Below are 11,764 nucleotides of genomic sequence, written 5' to 3' on the forward strand. Positions count from 1 at the left end.
TCTCTCTCAAAGAAATAAAATCTTCAAAAAAAAAAAAAAAAAGTAACTAACCCTTAATCCCTTCCATTATTATAAATAATGCCTTTTATCATTATAAAAAATATAGTAATAAATCTTATGCTCTACTTCCTTCCAGTCTTCTGTATTTGTAAACAAGTTAAGCTCATACTACATTACCTGATATTCTGCTTTGCAATTAAATCGTGTTTTCCAATGTCTTTTAACGACTATTATGATTCTATTATGATTGTACCAGAGACAGTGCTTAAATATTTCACTTACCTGTTCTTTGACTGAAAATGATAAGGCTACAGAAGAATCCCATACACAAATCCTCACTGAGTATTCAAGCTATTGCTTTGTGTTTTCTAAATAGTAGATAATGGTATTAACGTGAAGGCCTGTGAATTCAAGTTTCACTCAGCTGTCAAGACTGCATTCCCGTGAATCATCTTCTCAAACAGGCTGAGCCCCTTGTTTGTTTAACTACTGTGGGACTGTGATTTATAATAAGCTCCTAAGACCCTTGGAATTCGCTAAGTGAGGAGAGGGAAAGTATCTCTTATTATGTTAAAGAGGTAACTTTTGGCCCCCACCTAAGGATGGGGGCTGATTGCCAAAAGAACAAATCTTGTGAGGGGCGCCTGGGTGGCTCAGTCGGTTAAGAGGCTGGCTCCTGGTTTCCATTCAGGTCATGATCTCAGGGACCTGGGATCAAGCCCCGCATTGGCTCAGCGTTTAGTATGGAGTCTGCTTGAGATTCTCTCTCTCTTTCCCTCTATCCCTCCCCCATTTGTACTCTCTCTCTCTCTCAAATAAATAAATAAATCTTAAAAAAAAAAAAAAGAACAAATCATGTGATTAGAGGATTGGAGCTTTCATTCACACCCCCCTGACCTCAAGGGAGGGAAGAGGGGCTGGACATTGAATTAATATCCAGTGACCAATGATTTACTCAATCATGCCTATGTAATGAAGCCTCCATAAAAACCTGAAAGGACGGGGTTGGAAGAGCTTTCAGGTTGGTGAGCAAGTGCAGGTGCAGGGCAGTGGCGCCATGGAGAGGGCATGGCAGCCCCGCGCCCCTTCCCACCTACTCTGCTCTGTGCATCTCTTCCATCTGGGTGTTCCCAAGTTCTATCCTTTCATAATAAACCAGGGATCTAGTAAGTAAAGCATTTCCTGAGTCCTGTGAGCAGCTCCAGCAAATTCCTTGGACCCTCGGAGGAGGTCGTGTGAAACACTGATCTGTAGCCAGTAGGTCAGAAGTACAGGTACCAACCTGGACTTATGAGTGGCATCTGAAGTTCAAGGAGAGGATCTTTGGAACCTCCAAGCTGTAGCCAGTCAGTCAGAAGCACAGGTGACAATCCAGGCTTGCATCTTGACAGGGCAGTCTTAGAGGACCAAGCCCTTCCCCTGGGGAACCTGATTGCTCTCTCTGGGTGGATAATGTCAGAATGGAGTTGAATTGTAGGACACCCAGCTGGTGTGTGAGAATTGCTTGCTGGTGGTGTGGGGAACTCCCTCCCTACCTTGGAAATTGGGGCCAAGAACCCAAAAAGAACCACTGTGCCTGGTCTTCTGAGGGACATTAGAGGAGAGAGAGGCTCCTGCTTTTAAGAATCTCACATTTCTGGGGTGCCTGGTGGCTCAGTTAGTTAAGCGTCCGACTCTTGATCTCAGCTCAGGTCTTGCTCTCAGGGTCGTGAGTTCAAGCCCCACATTGGGCTCCACACTGGGCATGGAGCCTACTTAAAAAAAGAAAGAAAGAAAGAATCTCACATTTCTGCAATAAACCCTCTCCTTTCCCTAGGGCACTGTCCATGATTGGCCTGGCCCTGATAGCTCTGGGAACTGGAGGAATAAAGCCCTGTGTGTCTGCATTTGGTGGAGATCAGTTTGAAGAGGGCCAGGTAAGATCATGCACCTTCACAGAAATTACATAAATGAATTATAAACATCCGGAGTCACATTCCCCTGATACAAAGTCTGCTCTCCATTTGATTCTTTTCAAGGACATTTGAAAGTAGGACACTGACCAAAACTAAGTTAGAATGAAGACAGATCATCAGCTACATTTTATCCCTTGATATATAACCAAAGTCATATTGTAAACTTGTTCCTTTTTATTACAGGAAAAACAAAGAAACAGATTCTTTTCCATCTTTTATTTGGCCATTAATGCTGGAAGCTTGCTTTCTACTATCATCACTCCAATACTCAGAGGTAAAAAATATCTGAAGGGGACTTCTGTTTTTCTTTTTAATTATGGAGAGAAAGTCAGGTGGAAAGTTTAAGTCCTTGTTTGTGTGTTCGTTTTGTCCCTCTTTTCTCCCATTATACTTCCACTGCTAGATATACTATACACTTGGAAATCCAGAAGATGAGCTGCTTGTCTTTTCTGATCTTTTTGACCCCCTGATCCCAAGGATCACTGAAGAATCTAAACCATCCCAAGTATAGCAATGAATTTTTCTAAATGATTATTAATGCAAAGTCTTTGTTCACAGTAAAGGTTAAGACAGGAGGTGCTATTTGGAAACCACACCTGGATGGGGCATAGTTGACATTTTTGCTTTCAAGCTCTGCTCCCCAGTGATGTTCAGTGAGCTAGGAAGAATTTAATGGGCACAGTTTTATTCTTTCTAAAAGAAATTCTCATCTCATCTCAGCTATGTCTAAAAGAACTGCCCAGGAAAGAGAATGAGACAGCAGCCATGTGCTGGCGGATACTCCACCAAGAGTTTGTGAATTTCCCACATGGAAAGGAATATTTGGGGACAGATTAGACCAAAACAACACCCTGGTGGCCACACTGCAAAGCATTAAATGATGAAAGAAAATATTTTGTGGGGATTTATATATTTCTGCATGGAGTAGTTATTTGAAGATGACACTTAAACCCCATTTCAACTTGTTTTGTATAAACATTTAATAGCTTGTATTCTTGCATTATGTTCCCCCATCCCCTCCCCCACCTCCACTTTCTACTAGAATATGTACTATGCATGTTTGAATTGCAGAATGTGTGAAAGGGTAATTTCAAAGATAAAATCTTGGCTCTCATACAAATATGAAATGAGCATGTGCCGAGATTATATATGACTTACTAATTAAGGAGGAAACTGGAATACTGCCGCACAATCAGCTCAAATAAGGATTTGAGCAACAGAGACTGGTATTCTTCACAGAGGGAAGAGTCCTTTTGTGTTGCCACGAACTGGAATCATTTGTACAGCTATGAACGAGAAACATTTGCGTGACTATCAATTTTCTACGAGTTAACTTCTTTCTCTACAGAACTGTGAACCAGCTAGTCAAAGACAAAGTCAGACCCCTTTCGGATCAGATTATTCCTGGAGGCACCATTCCACTGAAAGAATCCACAATAATCTCTGTTGCTCCTTCAAAGTCCGAATTTTCCTCCTTACCAATCCTAGGATTTCAGAGCTAAAATAGATCTGCAGTCAGGGGTCAGTAAACTATGGCCAATGGGCCAGATCCAGAAATCTGGACAAGACCATCCATTTGTCTACTGTCTGTGGCTGCTTTCATCTTTACAAAGTCAGGGTTGGGTAGTTGAGACAGAGCCCGAATTGTCCACAAAGCCTAAAATATTTACTATCTGGCTCTTCACAGAAACATTTGTTGATTCCTGCCCTGGGCCATCTAATTGCTTTCTAATTAGCATGAATTCAGGAACACACAATCTTGATTTCCCAGGGTACTTTTGATTTTATTTACTGAGTCCCCTGTCTTAAGTTACTGTATCCAGGTCACTTCTATCTCCCCCACTAAGAAAATCCACGTAAGGGGTGCCCACTGATTTTGGCTTGGCCAGTGTCAGCATCTATTTAGGGGCTGAGATTAGAAGCTGTGTTCAGTTCCTGCACTTCTACTCCAAAGCTGCTTGGCTCAGCTGCCAATGAAATCAGTAAGGCACATGCATAAGTCTAGAACATTCAGTGAAAACAATATGTAATAACCAGTTAGGGATTTTTAAAAATGGTAACCATATGAGTGTTACCAACGCCATAATGAATTTTAATCTTGTAATTTCTCCTCAGTTCAACAGTGTGGAATTCACAGTAAACAAGCTTGTTACCCACTGGCGTTTGGGGTTCCTGCAGCTCTCATGGCTGTATCTCTGAGTAAGTAGAAATCAGTTGAATTAATACAATCCTATGGTCAGGTCAGACCCTCACATTAATTATTGCAATCAATTTTTAGAAGTTCATGGAACAAATTGCAATAATAATTCCCATGCTCTGAGAATCAAAGCAGAGTTGGCATACTGTTTCAGAGGAAATAAGGTGAAAAAAGGGTTTACAGGAAAAGGGATCCATTGAGCTGGACATTGAAAGGTTTGATACTATTTAGGCAAACTAAGATGAAAGTGACAGAATCTGTTAGACTAGGTGATCCCATGGCCGAAAGCTTTTGTTCTTATCAACATGTGCTCATCTCCAGCTTGCCTGAGACAAGGCAACCTGGTCCAGTTGCTGTTTAAATATTTCCAATGAGTATCTAGATTTCCATAATGTATCATCTCAAAATGTTTCTACTAGACGGGATGCCTGGGTGGATCGGATGGTTGAGCGTCTGCCTTCGGCTCAGGTCATGATCCCGGGGTCCTGGGATCGAGCCCCGCATCAGGCTCCTGGCTCAGCAGGGAGCCTGCTTCTCCCTCTCCCTCTGCCCCTCCACCCCTGCTTATGCTCACTTGTGCATGCTCTCTCTCTCTCAAATAAATAAATAAAATCTTTTAAAAAAATGTTGCTACTAGAATATCTTCTTGTTGGGAGGAATATATGTATCTGTTAGATACATTCATTCACACATTAGTTTCTTGGCTCTGGCTTTTTAGGAAGTGTGACAGTTTTCTCATAGGATAATCTATATTGAATGATGGTAGGTGTCTTCGTTACCTAGGTCTGTCATGACAAAATACCACACACTGGGTGGCTTCAACACAAATGTATTTATCGTCTGACAGCTCTGGAGGTGCGGAGTCCGAAATCAACATGGCAGGAGGGCTGTGCTCTCTGTGAAGTTACGGAGAAGGATCTCTTCCAGGCCTCTTTCCTACCCGTGGTAGTCCCCTGGCCTGGGGCAGCGTAACGCCAGTCTGCCCATGGCCTGCCCCTGTGGGCACGTCTGTGTCCACATTTGCCCTTTTTTGGAAGGACACCAGTCCTTTTGGAGGAGGCCCACCCCAATGATCTCATCTTTTTTTTTTTTTTAAAGATTTTATTTATTTATTTGACAGAGAGATAGAGAACACGAGTAGGTAGAGAGAAAGGCAGAGAGAAAAAGGGAGAAGCAGGCTTCCCGCCGAGCAGGGAGCCCGATGCGGGGCTCAATCCCACGATCCTGGGATCATGACCTGAGCCGAAGGCAGACGCTTAATGACTGAGCCACCCAGGCGCCCCTCAATGATCTCATCTTAACTCGGTCTACCGCAAAGACTGTATTTTCAAATAAGGTCACGTTCTGAGATATTGGGGGTAAGGACTTCAGCATCTTTTGCAGGTGGGGCATGATTGCACCTGTAACAGTAGTACAAGAAGGAAACCGAGCCCAGTAACCATCTCAAGCCTTTACAGCCTCCCACTCAAATAACGTAGTGCCGGCACTGTTACTTTCTCTGATTTTTTTCAGTTTTTAAGAGCGCTCAGTATGCCCCCTTTAACCCTGTGCTCAGCTTGTAGCAGTTTCGCTTTATCCATACACCTGTGCCAGAGTTCAATATTTTCCCCTTTTTTCTGTCCCCATTTTCTTCCATAATTCTTTAAACACTGCCACACTCCCCTAAAAGACTCGTATATATATGTATATATATATACCTTCTCCTCTCTAATGCTGGGTAAGGAGATAGAGAGGATTTCAAAAACTACTGATCTAGGCCAAACGCTGTATTCAATTGGCATTAGGTAAATTTTCATTTAATCTGTATGTGTCATTCTTACATCAAAGATTATGTTCTGGTAGTGATAGGCTTCAGTGTTTGCGTGTGAGAACACAAATATACCATCGCTCAGAAGCTCCAGTGATTGTTAGGATCCAAAGCACTTTCTAAACGGGGAGATAGGTAAGCAAGGCCATTCTGTGAGTCATCCCAGCGTTTCCAAAACAAGGTTATAACTCAAATAAAAGCACATCTTCTAGGTCACGGGCAGTTCTGTCAAACGCCTTGTAAACGCATCTTCTTTGCCTTCCCAGTTGTGTTCGTCATTGGCAGTGGAATGTACAAGAAGTTTCAGCCCCAGGGTAATGTCATGGCTAAAGTTGTCAAGTGCATCGGCGTAAGTATTTCGGTTGCTTTCTCTCGAAGACATTTAGTCACCCCAGAACCTTCTCCTTCCTTTAAAGTAAAATGCAATGGAGCATTGACTTTTCTTTAAACCTTCTATTATTGTTCTTAGCTGTTTTGATAAATTGAAGTTTCTTATAAAACTCACCAAATGGAAAAGGACACAACAGAACTCAAACAGGGAGGATAGAAAGGGCTCCTGAACTGTTAAATTAGATCAGAGGTCAGAGAAAGGCAAAGCAGAGCAACTCTTCAGCTGCCAAACTGGCAATCCCTGGCTGATGTTGGGAAGGCACGAAGCCGAAGGGGAGAGGCGTGGTTTGGTGCTGTGTATCAACAGTCTCAAGTGTGGAAAGTGTCAGCCATGCTGCTTTCAGGAATTAAGGCGAAGAAAATACTGTATGATAACTAAGATAACATAATAAAAAAAAGAAAAGAAAAGAACTTTTTAAAGTGAACACACAAAATGGGGGCGCCTGGGTGGCTCAGTCGGTTAAGCATCTGCCTTCGGCTCAGGTCATGATCCCGGGGTCCTGAGATTGAGCCCCGCATTGGGCTCCCTGCTCAGCGGGAAGTCTGCTTCTCCCTCTCCCACTCCCCCTGCTTGTGTTCCCTCTCTCACTGTGTCTCTCACAAATAAATAAATAAAATCTTAAAAAATAAATAAAATAAAATGAACACACAAAATGAACAGAGATTCACATACAAAGATTATCAATGTAATACTTATAACAGCGAAACTTCATAACACCAAATTGCTGGAAACAGAGGAATAGTGCTGAACTCATAGTACATCTAGCCATGTTATGCAGCCATCGGAAGCCTTGTTTTCAAAGACTATTTGGTGACAGGAACATGCAGGATATCGTTTCTTCTGTATGCGTCTATGTGGTATACATAACGTGCATATGGACATATTTAAAGGCAGGAATTAAATGTTGAGCATAGGGAATCTTTCAAACAAGGAATCAAATAACTTTCCCCCCTAAAGAGTCCCCATTTTTTAAATATACAGATACATTGTGTAATCGGAGGAAATGTATCATTTATTTAAAAAAACACATGTGTGGATAGTCTTTTGGATGAAAAGACAGCCTTAAAATAATTTTAGTCTTTTACTTGCCCTTTACCTGGCTTTATTGCATTAAATTATACACGTGTACGTCACTTCGTGAAATAAACGCGTCCTCTCACAGTCTAAAAACCTCCCTCCTCTTGCCAGTATTCCTCCTGTACTTTCCGCTCACATGAGATCAACTCCTACTACGAATGTTTTTGTGTAAGCTAAAAGGGGATCTGACCAGTTAGCTCTCCAAGTCTTTCCTTAACAAGGACTTGACAACTTAAACTCCAAAAGAACAACGCGAAGCTATTTAGAGTCACAAGAGTCGTACTTCCTGGTATCCTGAAATCGGCCTGTCACTTTGAGTCCCTGCCTGGTGGTCACACATGTGTCCCCCAGCCACCTGTGTCATCTCCTTCTCTTGCTGTCCATATGGTGGACCCGCGCCCTCAGCCTGGCGGCCACCAGCCACGTGTGGTTGTGGAACGTTTGAAAGGTGGCAGGTGCAACTGGGAACCGAGTTTTAAATTGGATTTCATTCAAATTAATCTAAATTACGTAACGTCTTATAAATGTATTTCTGGATACTGGGTTCTCAGTCTTAAATTTTAAAACCGATGCTCCGCTCAGTGAGTGGAAAACTTTTAAGTATCTTTGGAACAGCTTAGGTATATAAATTGACATTTCCAAACATAAATTTTATAAGTAAACACAAATCCAACATTTCTGATAAAAACTGAGCATCCACACTGAGATGTTCTGTAAGTGTAAAATATACCCTGGATTTTGAAGACTTGGCATGAAAAACAGAATGTAGAAATTCTCATTAATTTTAATATTTGGTATTATTAATAATTGTTTACATAATTATTTCATTATTGATTTACCCTTACTGTTAATTTATTACATATTAAGATCATATTTGGGGTTTATTGGGTTAAATAACATACAACATATTTAAAATTAATTTCACCTGTTTCCCTGTTACTTTTTACACTTATATATATTTTTATTTTAATTATTTTAATTCTGGTATAGTTTTTTTTTAAGGTTTTATTTATTCAAGGGTGCATAGGTGGCTCAGTTGGTTAAGCGACTGCCTTCGGCTCAGGTCATGATCCTGGAGTCCCAGGATCGAGTCCCGCATCGGGCTCCTTGCTCAGTGGGGAGTCTGCTTCTCCCTCTGACCCTACCCCCTCTCGTGCACTCTCTCTCAAATGAGAGAGATTTTATTTATTTATTTATTTATTTGAGAGAGAGAGATTGAGATCTTAGGACCCTTGGATCATGACCTGAGCTAAAGGCAGACGCTTAACCGACTGAGCCACCCAGGGGCCCCTAATTCTGATATAGTTGATGTACCATATTATATCAGTTCAGGTGTATCCATACATCTTTTTAGTACGGCTACCAGAAAACTTAAATCACAAATGGCACACGTTATATTTCCATTGAACGTCCTCTCCAGGGGTTCTGGAGAGACAGGAGCAACAGTATGACTTTGTTTGCTCCACTCAGAGGCTCATAGTTAGAAAGAGATTAGAAATAAATGCAGGTTATGCCTTTTCACCTCATCATTACACTAGTATGTAAACAATTTTATATCCGTCTTTTCTCACAAACACAGTTTTCCCTGAAAGCCAGTTTTATTGAAATGTGTTTCCCTGATAAAGTAGTCGGTTCTGTTTTGAAATCTGATTTTTCTTCCTTCCTTCAGTTTGCCGTCAAAAATAGGTTTAGGCACCGGAGTAAGGCGTTTCCCAAGAGGGAGCACTGGCTGGACTGGGCTAGAGAGAAATACGACGTAAGTGGTCGTTCCCGCTGCGGTGGTCCCGGGTCTTCCTCCAGGGGGCGAGCAGCCTGGGCGCAATTCGTATGACTCAGGCCACATGGAAAAATTATCGGCTGTAGCCTTGTAAACTCGATTAGGGTTTTAAATAAGACCAGGCAAGAGTGTTTTTTAATATGGAGCAGAGCTTGATAAACAATGGGTAGAATTTATCTGGAAACCATATTATCTTTTCATAAGTTTTTCATTTGGCATAATCTGTCATTAATTATATGTGATTGTGATCACATAACTAGTTTGAAAACAGAAGAGTCAGTTGGTGATGGGGTTTCCATTTATTGGAAGTACACTGAAATTCTAGCAAAATGCCTTCTAAGCATTTTTAAATAGCTGAAGAGTTTGGGGTTTTCTAAAAAAAAAAAATCTGGGATAAGATTCTTTGGAGCAATTAGTTACCTCCCAGCTTGGCTCCGGATGCAAGTATGTCTACACTAAAACCACACTGCTCATAGCTGTGAGTGACAGGTCGTGGCTGATTTGTCCTTTCCCCACTTCATCCACAGGAGCGGCTCATCTCTCAAATTAAGATGGTTACGAGGGTGATGTTCCTGTACATTCCGCTCCCAATGTTCTGGGCCCTGTTTGACCAGCAGGTAGTGTGAAGCTGTGTTTCTGTACAAATTTCTGGATTTAGCAGACATTCTGTGGGCGCTACCACGGACGGGGAGGTACCTAGTATTTAGCTCCTAAAAACATTCTCTTTGGTTCCTTTTTTATACTTCTTTTATTTACTAAGTATTAGATCACACTGAGTTTCCTTTTTTTTTTTAAGATTTATTTGAGAGAGAGTGTGTGCCTGCACGTGAGCGAGTTGGGGGGAGGGGTGGAGGGAGAAAGAGAGTTGAAAACAGACTCCCTGCTGAGCATGGAACCCGACCTGGGGCTCGATCCCACGACCCATGAGATCATGGCCTTAGCCAAAATCATGAGTCAGACATTTAACCGACTGAGCCACCCAGGCACCCCACACTGAATTTCTTAAAAAAAAAAAAAAATTCTAGATGGTTCTATCCACATTTCTGTTGCAAAACAATGAAGAAAATTAGGTGTGGTCAAATAAAGGAGACTTGGGAAAGATTTGATCCAAGTATCTAGGACTCTTACCCGTCAAGCTGAGAATAAAGAGTTCGTTTTTCTGATTCAGTATGCTCGGAGGATGTACAATATTGCCTTTGATGGGATCCATAGAATATTTAAGCTGAGAGGGGCTTGAATACCTGTCGCTCTGAAATGGAACACTTAAGCTAGAAGTACCATCCAGGGATGTGAAATGACTGCCCAAGTCATTCTGACCAAAGCAAGGAACTAGAACCCAGCTCACTGCCTTGTTGCCCTGCTCTTGTTCCCACAGATAGAGGAATTTTCAGATTTGGGTTAAACAACTCAATGCATGATACTCAGTAGCCAAAGTTATAAGATACTGTTTTTTCTAGAAACTGGAGCTTCAAAAAAATTTACAAGGTTTTATTGTGCAGGAAGGATTATTTTTTTAAAGATTATATTTATATATATGAGAGAGAGAGAGAGAGAGCGCATGCGCGCACACGTGCCTCAGCAGGGGGGAAGGGCAGAGGGAGAAGCAGGCTCCCCGCCGAGCAGAGAGCCTGACTCAGGGCTCCATCCCAGGACCTTGGAATCGTGACCTGAGCCAAAGGCAGTTGCTTAGCCAACTGAGCCACCCAGGTGCCCCCAGGAAGGATTATTATAAGGGCAAAACATCTCTTGGAAAAAATTTGAGCAAACACATCAATCTCCTTATATGTAAGTATGGGATTTAGACCAGCATCTTACTCACAGGGAGGCAGTTTTGCATGTTGAATAGAAACCAGCTCTTGGAATCAGACCTGTGCTAGAAATACACTCATCACCTTTTAGCTGTGTGACTGGGGGGATCCCATAACACTCCTGGCAGGGTAATCACCCATGGCAAGGCTGTGGGGATCAAATTAGAGACTGTGTATAAAGTGACCCATGACTGGCATCTATTAAGAACTCAAGCACAGGCACCTGGCTGGCTCAGTGGGTAGAGCATGTGACTCTTGATCTCCGGGTCATGAGTTCAAGGCCCATGTTGGGTACAGAGATTACTTTAAAAAAAAAAAGAATTCAAGCAGTGGCTTATTTCCTGACTTTCCATGATGCCTTCTAAATGGAGTTGACAGATTATGTTGAAACCTTTATGCGTTCAGTCCTCCATAGAAACAATCACGTGTATTTGTACAGTCCTGAGTCTTCTTTAAGCAAAATAGGTTGAACGTAACTAGGCTGCCCAGGTTGAAATCTGGCTTGATGGATTTCCACCTCGGGACAGCCTAGACTGTCCGAAATGGCCCTTAAGCAGTAATGATGTTCTTGAAGCTGAGACGCCAGTGAACGCAGACTAGCCTCTGTGGGCGTGGCCTCCTCCCCCTTGCAGGTGACGTCATGCTTTCCAACAGGTCTCAGACGTGCATCTTTGTATTTCCTAAGGATAGCTGCATCTCAGACTAGTGCTTTGCAGATTCTTCGTGGGCCGGGGGGGGGGGGGGGGGGGGGG

The 11,764-nt window shown here is 42.3% G+C and overlaps 1 protein-coding gene across 1 annotated transcript in view; it reads left to right on the forward strand.

Annotated features, from left to right (window-relative positions):
• Nucleotides 1–11,764, forward strand: part of SLC15A1 (solute carrier family 15 member 1) — a 49,581-nt gene that overhangs the window by 19,645 nt on the left and 18,172 nt on the right. Inside the window, exons 6-11 of the mRNA XM_032402720.1 lie at nucleotides 1,817–1,916; nucleotides 2,139–2,229; nucleotides 4,071–4,154; nucleotides 6,226–6,308; nucleotides 9,097–9,183; nucleotides 9,732–9,821. Of these exons, the coding sequence (XP_032258611.1) occupies nucleotides 1,817–1,916; nucleotides 2,139–2,229; nucleotides 4,071–4,154; nucleotides 6,226–6,308; nucleotides 9,097–9,183; nucleotides 9,732–9,821 (535 nt within the window). The remainder of the gene's footprint in view (nucleotides 1–1,816; nucleotides 1,917–2,138; nucleotides 2,230–4,070; nucleotides 4,155–6,225; nucleotides 6,309–9,096; nucleotides 9,184–9,731; nucleotides 9,822–11,764) is intronic.

Source organism: Phoca vitulina, unplaced genomic scaffold, assembly GCF_004348235.1.
Source record: "Phoca vitulina isolate PV1807 unplaced genomic scaffold, GSC_HSeal_1.0 scaffold5, whole genome shotgun sequence".
In the NCBI taxonomy this organism is placed as follows: Eukaryota; Metazoa; Chordata; class Mammalia; order Carnivora; family Phocidae; genus Phoca; species Phoca vitulina.